The sequence below is a fragment of the Brassica oleracea genome, chromosome C6 (assembly GCF_000695525.1).
Source record: "Brassica oleracea var. oleracea cultivar TO1000 chromosome C6, BOL, whole genome shotgun sequence".
In the NCBI taxonomy this organism is placed as follows: domain Eukaryota; kingdom Viridiplantae; phylum Streptophyta; class Magnoliopsida; order Brassicales; family Brassicaceae; genus Brassica; species Brassica oleracea.
The window spans coordinates 30,641,457-30,651,755 of NC_027753.1; the positions used below are offsets into that span (position 1 = coordinate 30,641,457).

The 10,299-nt window shown below is 26.8% G+C and overlaps 1 protein-coding gene across 3 annotated transcripts; it reads left to right on the top strand.

Moving 5' to 3' along the window:
* The first annotated feature begins 6,157 nt into the window (after positions 1-6,157).
* Positions 6,158-9,487, top strand: LOC106299672 (putative transcription factor bHLH056). 3 transcript variants are annotated; one of them, XM_013735727.1, is made up of 6 exons: positions 6,158-6,439; positions 6,517-6,606; positions 6,675-6,740; positions 8,547-8,612; positions 8,986-9,153; positions 9,251-9,487. In XM_013735727.1, exons 1-6 carry the CDS (start codon positions 6,167-6,169, stop codon positions 9,287-9,289), a joined length of 702 nt encoding a protein of 233 aa, XP_013591181.1. In that variant the 5' UTR covers positions 6,158-6,166; the 3' UTR covers positions 9,290-9,487. The 3 variants fall into 3 exon arrangements, with proteins under 3 accessions (XP_013591181.1, XP_013591182.1, XP_013591183.1); XM_013735728.1 differs by having other exon boundaries at positions 6,158-6,436; XM_013735729.1 differs by having other exon boundaries at positions 6,158-6,436; positions 6,523-6,606.
* Positions 9,488-10,299: the final 812 nt, after the last annotated feature.

Genomic DNA, 10,299 nt, shown 5'->3' on the forward strand with positions numbered 1-10,299 from the left:
GGTTACATTTTTTATCGGAATCTCGTCGGAAAGTCGTCGGAAAATTCCGACGAGTCGGAAATTCGTCGGAAGTTCGTCGGTATATTCCGACGAATTTCCGACGACTACAACGGTTACATTTTTTATCGGAATGTCGTCGAAAAGTCGTCGAAAAATTCCGACGACCCATGTCTCGTTGGAATTCCGTCGGAAATGGCCGACGGAATTCCGACGACTTCAAATTTTTGGATTTCGTTGGAAATTGGTCGGTAATCCGTCACAAACGTCCGACGACATTGATGTCCGTCGGAACCTCCGTCGGAATTCGGCGTGTTTTCTTGTAGTGATATAATTTAGATGTCAAAAATGTTTATTATATCCACCTATTATATAACATAAAAACTGACAAATTCGAAACCGTATAACATAATATGGATAATTTTAGTAAGATTTTATAAAAAAAACAAGGGAGAACTTCAGCTGAACTCGGAAGAGGGAGCGTATGTCCTCATCCTCAAGGGAAACTATATCCGTTCACCAAACAACATCAGCTATCCTCATCTATCCTCAAGGGAAAACTATATCCTTTCACCAAACATTTTAAAGTTTATTAGATTCGAATCTATTATGGATTTCCAACTTAAAATCAATTGGTATTAAATAGATTGATTTTAACCCTTTTATATATTATTTAAAGTCTTCTTATATTCTTAACACGAGATATTTTTATCTCTAGTACCCCTCTTCGAGATAATGGCGCTTTTATCGGACAGAAATCACGAAATTTTTAGGATATTTATACTCGGTTGAACAAGTTTTGTAAGACAGTTATACCGAAGGTTAAGTAGAGAAGTTATATTAATCAGGAGTTTTAGGTTCTTAAGATCGATGGTCTGATACCATATTAGATTTGAGTGTATTATGAGCTTCCAATTTAAAACTAATTGATAGTAACTGGATTGGTCCTAACCTTTTGTACATAAGTTAAGGCCCTGTTATATTCCCGATATGTGATACTTATATCTCTAATACTTCTCATTGAGATGATGCATTTTTATCGGCCAAAAATCTCAGAATTTTATAACATTTATACTCGGTCGAGCGAGTTTTATAAGACAGTTATACTCGGTCGAAAAAATATAGTAGAAAAGTTATATTAATTAGGGGTTTTAGATTTTTAGGATCAATGGTCTAATACCATATTCAATTCGATTTTATTATGGTTTCAAACTTAAAACCAATTGTTAATAAGTGGATTGATCCTAACTTTTTATATATATATTACCGAAGGTCCTTTTATATTTTCGATAGGATACTTTTATCCGTAATACATTTATTTGAAAAACCATAAATTTTGGAAGATATAGTTTAGGAGCTAATTAAAAGTGCTAAGGAACTAACAAATTTTCTTAGGAAACATATATAAACCTACAATTACTATATACTATAAATGACACAGTGTTAACAAATTTATATGATTTTAGGTAAGACTATAGGCTAGCTAGTAAGAAACGTATCCAGTTTGAAGAATTTTAGTGTGCTATAACCGCATAATTAACTTAACAAAAAGATGTTACAAAAAAACTTAACAAAAAGATCTCCAACTTAAAAAAAAAGGGAAAAAGTTACAGATATATATATCAACAATAAAGGTGTACATTACTGAAAGCATTTTTCAAAAGACAAAAATACATATCTGTGTGGTGACTGGTTGAATTTTATCTTACTTCTTTAATTTTATTTATTTTTAAATTTATTAAATCTTACCCTTTGTCGTGCCTTTAGTTTTAAAAATTAAATGTTACATCAAAATTTTACTAATCTTTACCATTCATGATTTCGTTTTATTTCTAAAACTACAAAAAAACTTTTTTCTTGTATATGTTAGAAAAAATCTTACATCTTTATTATTTAAGATGTAGAATCTGTAAAAAGAAAAAATCAATAATATTAGATGATTATATAATTATAGCTAAAATTTATTAATATTTAATATTAACTTTTACTACAAAATATTATATAGATTTTTAAAAATTTTAAATAATTTTATAAACTATTAATTTTAATAACATATATATTACATTAAATAATAATAAAATTTGATAGTTTATATTTTTATTTATAGAAAGTATTTTAACTGATATAATAAAATTATTTTGTATATGTAACATGTTTTATATGTTTAATTTAAAAAAATATATCCAAAACTTACAGCTATAACCAACTTATCTATATAGAAATTTTCTACATCAATAAATTCATAGTTACAGCTAGATCAGTTACAGTTCAAATTTGACAGCTAAATTTTTATTACATTCTAACCAATTATAACTAAAGTTTTACAGCTACATTTCAGAATTTAAATTTCTTTAATTCTTGTGGTTAATGTTGCGGTGAACACAAAGCTCACATCAATCTTATATATATATTCGTTTGCTAGATTTTAAATATAGTATTATAAGTTAGAGGCTTAGATTAGAAAGTATAATTCTTTTGAAAGATTATACCCATAAAAAATTAAAACAACAACTTAAACAAAATAAGAAAATATAGAATAAAAATAAATATATTTTTTTAACACTGCACAAATCACCAAATACATTTTCATATAATTTTCAATCTATTATATATAATGATCAGTTATCTATAATATATGCGATACTGTTACGGATAATGATTTAACGATGGAGCATTTCTTAAAATAATTAGTTCGAATGACAATTTTACTTGTAAAGTAATTTCGATGGATAGATTCTTTTTGCAAAAGACGGTCACAATAAATATTTCTACCTACAATATTCTAGAATCGTAATAATTTTTTACATTCTATGATTTACAAGAAATTGAATCCTCTGGAATTCGAACTTTATATTTGGAGGCAGAAATCTTTAAATTTTAATTAGTAAACTATGGTGTTTTAGGTTAACCTAAAATCTTAGATGTCGAACACTGATACCTTCACAGAACATAATAATTTTCTTATATGTCGAAACCAAAATAAAAGACTCTATGATTCTTTTAAAGGACTTGTGGAAATAATGTGTCAGCGTAACTATATATATGTGGCGTCATCATTAGGTATTTGGATGATCATAAGAAAAATAATAATAGAAAAGTATGGGAACTTGGAACTTTTTTTTTGGGCATCGGAACTTGGAACGTTTCAGGTTTATGGTTTCATGCGAAATTCAGCTGCTATTCGTGATTTGTCTTTATACAGTTTCGTTATCGAATGATTAGAGAAGTCCATTTTATTTTAACTTTCACCAGCTAAAATATAATCCTTCAATATTTTTAAATAATGTTTTAGTTTATCCACACATACTAAAAAAATTAAAGACGTATTTTATTTATTAATTCTACTTTTAGTTAGTTTTATTTTTTTTTTAATAAAATTCTACTCATATTTTTATATTTATTTATTTTTTAATTTTAAATAAAAAAATTCCTAAAAGATCAATCCATCAAACAAAAAAAAATATTTGTATATTATTAAATTTAAATTTAAATTTTAATTTTAACTATTGACTAGTTTATGCGCACAAATGTTTGTTATTTTTTATGGACAAGTAAGATTAGTTTTTTTCTTAATGTTTATTCGTTGGCTGATCACTAAATATCCAACTGTCTATAAGTTATTCTCGTGTCAAATTCACATCTACGCAAGATACAATTAATTAGAATTATGCTGGGATTTTGTTTTTATTGCATATATAAAATTTAAATGAGAATTAAAGTATTACATGATCAATCCTAATTTTATTATATTAATTAATATTAACATTTATCATCATAAAATTTTAAATAGAAACAGAAATCTTATTATTTAATGTCAAATATATTTAGCATTTGAGCATATAAATAGTAATTCTTAATTTGAATTGTAGGAACATATCCACATATTAGGTTTTAATATGGGCTATGACACGTGATCATAATTATAAATAATAGTATATTTTTATATTTTTAATAAACATTTGTTAAAAAATTTATGTGATATACGTTCACTATGTGTTGCATTGTTCAAAAATATTACAAAATATGTTGGAATTTATTTATGGTTTTACAGTTAATTTATTTTTTTTATATAAATATATGTTTATGTGAAATTTAAAATTAGATAAACTTTCTATTTAATCTGTCTCACATTTGTTTAACTTTATTTTCAGTAACTAAAATGCAAATTAATCCATTTGAAAAGTGAATATAAAATATTAGAAAGATAAAAGACATTTTAAATTTTACTTTATTGATTCATAAATATAAAAATTTATTTAAATAAATAATAAAAATAAATCTTATTATTTTCGAATACCTGTTTTTGAGTTTGAACTATTATATAAAATTTTAAAAACCAAAATTTGTTTTCTGAAAATACTTATAAAATTTTATTTAAAATTTTAAGTATTTAATTATCTATTTTTAAAATCATAGATGCCACCCTTCTAAAATTCTATCTTTCTAATCTAAACTCTAAGTCTAGATTAATTAACTCTATTATATACATATCTATTTATCACAATTATATTTTTTTATTATTTTAATCTTTTTTTTGTGATGATTATTTTAACCTTTAGTGTACTATGTTTATAATATAAAAAATTAGTGTCATCCTAGACATTTCTCTTTAAATATTTCCATATTTAATATAAATAATTCGCAAAAATGTAATAAAAATATAATAATAATTGGACCCATAACATAATAAAATAACTATTAATTGGATCCACAAAATAATAAAATAAAATAACTATGAACTAATTTTTAATCAGTTAATTTGATCAAGTTAAAATGTATAAATATAATTTTAAATATTCTAGTTTTAGAAATATTCATTTTATAAATGAAAATAATTAATAGTTATTACTCAGTGTAAAAACTTAGTTTCTATGTTATTTATATATTATTATTTAATTTATGTTGAAATTTTCCATAAAATATTATATTTAATATTTATCTTTTGTTTGCATATTTATTTCATAAAATAATTTAAGTATTAAGCTATTAAATTAATTAATAATTTTAATAATAACGAGTTAATATATAATTTTGATAGTTAATATGAATTATTTTAAATAAAATTACGAATTTTTTTTAATCACTAGATGACTAAAATATTTTATAATGAAGACTGCCAATATTAAAATCTAAAAGTTAAAAATATTTTTGATGGGACAAGCAATAAATAACACATAAGAGTAATATCAATTTCATCTTATGTTTGGAAATTCATAAAATAGATAGATGTGTTTGTAAAAATAATAGTATATGATTTATTTTAATAATTTTTGTTGTGCTGTTTTCCATGAAAATAACCAATATCTTAAGTGATTTATTTTTGATCAAAATAGGTCATTTCTTATCATTAGTATTTTTAGAAAGAAAAATAAGAAACATAGGAAGAATTTTATTTTGTTGAAAATTTTAGATTTTGTTCATATCAAAACGTTTTACAGTGACAGTACCTTTGGATGCAGAGAGGAAAAACAACTAAGATTTTTAAGTAAATTTATATTAATTAGTGTTTTAAATGATATTTTTTCTGTAAAATTTATAGTGAAATAAAAACAAAACAAACAATATCCATATATCTTGGATTAAATAAATTTATAACTCTTGTCATATAAATTGGATTATGTAATATATAATTTTCACATATTTTAAAACGTTTATTATATTTTGATTACTTCTGTCTGTTATTTTAGCTGATAAATTTTCTCTACAAATAGTGTTTATTAAATTTCATTGTAAATATTTATTCTCAACTAGAAACACTTCTACTTGCTTGATTTGTCTTTTACTGTTTATTTTACTAATATAATTAGTTGAAAACTATTTTTCTCTTTATTAAGAAGTGTATAGTACTTCTGAAATGGTATTTGTAACACTTCGAGTGGAAAATGTCTAACCCCTTGAAGAAGAAAGATAATAAGAGTCCTTATTTAGGATTTAAAAAATAAAAAAATAAAAAAATTCAGCTTTTCCTCCTAATATTCGGCTTTTATATAAAATAATCTCTTTTATAAAAATATCCTTAAGCGGCAAAATAGCATTTGTATACGTATCAAGTTCCGACAGAACTTTGAGTTAAGCAGCCGTTCTTTCCCGCTCTTATTCCCTTATAAAGCACCTCTTGAACATCTCTTCCTATAGTTAGTTCATCAGTCTTTATAGGTAGTTCAATATCATGAGTAATATGAACAACGACCAAGAAAGCATTCAGTTTTGGTCCTCACTTCTCCACTCCCTTGCTGATTCCGACCCTAAGGATGATCACTTATCCGAGATCAGTAGCCCGATAATGGTGATGTCTACATCGATGGCTATAGATGTTTCACCTAAACCTTTTAATGCTCCTAGAGATGGACATAAGGCTGGACCGCAAAAAGCTATAGCCGAAACTGGAGATATAAGCATTGATGAGGGTGGTCAGAGATCTGCTGAAAAGCATATTGAGGTGGTAAGTTCGATTTCTTGGCTATAAGCATGTGTATATGAGTTATATCCTAACACGAACTTTATCTTATTAAATGTAAGATAAAGAAAGAAGGTGAAAAAGAAGAAATAAAGAATTTTGGTAAGAATAAGAGACCACGTACTAATGAAGCTCGTAATACGGCTGAGAAGGTGAGGAAAATCTTTTGTTTTTCTATTAAGAAAACAAGTTGCTCAACATTTTGCCTCTCACAACGCAGAGGAGACGCACCGATATAAAAACTAAAATTGAAAATCTGAAGCAGTTGACACCTAATTGCAAAAAGGTGCACACCATTTGTTTGCCTTATAGTTTTCATCTCTGATTCTGTCATTTTGAATACAAAGATTTGCGTTTGCGTTTTTAGTCAAAACATGTTGCTTACATATTAAAAAAAGCCAATAAAGTTTTCTCATTTGCGTTTGAAATTTTCAGTTAAAACTTAAAATATTGTGTTCTCTTTTTGTAATACAATAAATTAACATGTATATTAAAGTAAAAACATACTCTCTATGTTTCATAATAAGTGTCATTTTAACCTTTTTTCTTGTTACAAAAAAATGTCACTTTACAATTCCAATGCAAATTATACTTACTTTCAGCTGAAAATTAATTGAAAACTGCATTGATTTTATAAATAATTTTATTTATCTTAAATACTATTGGTCAAAAAGGAATAATTAATATTAACTTACATATATTTCCGTCACTTTTTTAATCTGTGTGAAAAATGTCAAAGTGACACTTATATAGAAAATGAGGGAGTAATAATTTAAAATAGAAAAGACAGTTGAATTGATGTTACTTTTCCTTTTTGTATTGAGAATTCGGCCAAAAAAGCATGAACTTTGTACAAATTGCCAAAAGAAACATGAATTTTTGAGCTGACCAAAAAACACAAAACTTTCATTGACTTTAGAATTAATTAACAATGTTTTCGTTGACTTGCCAATTTAGCACGCCGTCAGCAAATTTAACAGAAAAGTTTGACGTCTTTTATTGTTGGCGTTAAGTGAAATAACATCATTTTACATGATTTGAAAATAAAAAGAAGTAGACCCTTAGATTCGAACTCAGGTTGATTGGGACAAATTGCAAGATATTTTACCACTGGGTTAGTGGTACTTTCAATGGAGTTACTAACACATTTAATTTTATTTGGAACTGATTGAATATAAAAAAATTCTCTAAAAACTTTAAAATTTCTTTAAAATTCCAAAAAATTGAAAAAAATAAAAAATATTATAAAATTAATATTGAAATTAAAATTAAAAATATTTTTTATTTTTTCAAAAAAAATCAAAAATCTTCCAAAATTTTCAATTTTTTTTAAACAATTGCTAAAAATTGAAATTAATTACACACACATAAAAAGATACCCACATATTAAAATTAAATTAAAATGCCTAAAATAAATATTGTACCCATTATGAGTGCGATTTTAATTTTTAGCTGATAATTGTAATTTTAATTTTTTGCATTCTCTTTTAATTTTTAATTTTTCTGGAATTTTAAAAAATCAAAATTTTGGAATATTTTTGATTTTTTAAAGAAAAAATAAAATTTTATTTTTAATTTTAATTTCAAAATTAATTTTATAAATTTTTTTTTTTAGTTTTTCAATTTTTTGAAATTTTAAAGATCTTTTAAAGTTTTTAGAGAATTTTTTTATATTCAATCAGTACCAAATATTATTAAATATGTTAGTAACTCAACTAAAAGAGCCACTAGTCCAGTGGTTAAATACCTTGCCATTTGCCCTAATCAATCCGAGTTTGAATCCAGGGGTGTATTTCTTTTTATTTTCAAATCATGTAAAACGACGTCGTTTCATCTCATTTGAAAACGACGTCGTTTCGCTTAGCGCCAACATTTAACGTTTACTTAACACTGTCTTAACTGTGGGTTCACGGTATGCTAAAATGGCCAGTCAATCTTAAATTGCTTAATAAACTAAAAAAGTCAATAAAAGTACAATATTTTTTTGACCATACTCGAGTACAGATTTTTTTTGACGATTCGTGTAAAGTTCGTGCTTTTTTTGGCCGAATTCTCTTTTTGTATTTAATTTGTTATTCATACGAATCTGCAGAGAGACATAGCATCGACACTTGATTGCATCATAGATAATATACGCTGGATGAAGCATTATGTAGAAGTAAGTAACTCAATCATACTTTATTATATATACATAGAGACATGTATACATCAAGTGTAATCTGGATTTTATGGTTAAAAATATAAAGTAACCGAATTTAGCATGTGTACACATATTTTTGTTTTTAAATTATTTTTACAAAAATTATGTTCCAGTTTCAGTTGGATTTAGTTTTGATCAATTTATTCATAGTTTGGTTTTATTTTAGATCAATTTTTGTCATTATCGTTTGCATTGGTTTGGTTTGCTGTATCATTTTTCTAATTTTCTTAAAAATTAATATAAATGAATGTCATATTTTTATACGTTGCATGAGACACAAGACACAGGTAACGAACTTGCCATGACCAAACTACAAAATGTAACGTGACAGAGTCAGAGCATGGGTCCCATGTTACCACTTGGAATGAAAATGGATTTTCCGGCACCATGGTTCCCTTCTATTCCTCCCAACTTTATCATGCCGCCGTTCAGTGGTTTTACCCCAGGAGAAACTAGCTGTGCCTATGGCAATCAAAATATTGAACCTTCTACCACCAAGGTTTAATTTGTGTTCTTATTCATATATTTTCTATATTTTATTGTTGCTGTTCGTTTATTTATTTATTCATTTTTGGTTCAAAATGGACAATTTAAAGGGATTCAACAATCAACCACACTCGTCAAGATCTATGTGAGCTAGTGGTGTTTTCATATTTCAGACGTCTGGTTCCTCAAGTTCGTTTATACTATGTGTATGTTTATTGTTTAGTAGTTTAAAGTTGTTCTACCAAGATTACAAGACTGTGGCGTGCTCTTTTTTCGTTCGTCACAGCGTATTTATGTTGTAACTTTGTGTTTTTTTTTTGTAACTTTGTGTTATATTTCAATGTAAACATATCCAAAGTTTTATATTAAGTGGTTTACATGCAATTTTTTTTTGTTTTGCCTAATTGGAAGAACACAAGCAAATTCCGCAATGCGATGTATAATACATAAGAAATATCCCTTCGCAGTGAAGGCAGTGGTTTAGGTAAATGATGGGAAGCTATTTTTGAGTTAAGACCTATATGAGCACATGTATATCCATAAGAATGTTGAAGCCGCGCCTGCGCAGTGACGACAGGCCCACTAAGAAGGAGAGGTGTCACATTTTATTGTCATCTTTGAAGTACTAGTAAAGGAAAGGCTATATACGAGGATTTATGAGCGGGAATGTGTTAGACTGTTAGTAAAAGGCTTTTAGAAATACGGTGTGCTTCCATACCTATAAAGTAAAATAAGTTGCCCAAGCCTTTTAGGGAGAATCGTGATGACAATGATTGAATGAATCGTTGAAGTTTGTTGCTGTTGGGCCGGTGAGAATGATGTCGTCAGCGCAGAAAAGCTTGTAGATAAGAGTGTTGTTGTGATTGTATATGAAGAGGCTTGCATCAGAGAGTCAGTTTGTGAAGCCGGATTGTAGAAGGAATGATCTAACCTCGTTGTACCAAGCCTATGTGACTTGTTTTCCGTACACAACTTTTTGTAGCCTACAAAACCACATTTGGATTACCTTGGCCAGTGAATCCTAGCGGTTGCATCACATATACTTCATCATCAAATTTCCCTTGGAGTTAGGTGGACGTCTAATTGTCGCATCGGCCAGTGATTAGAGACAAAAACTCTAAGCACAAGTCTAACTGTTGTTGATTTGACGATGAGATGG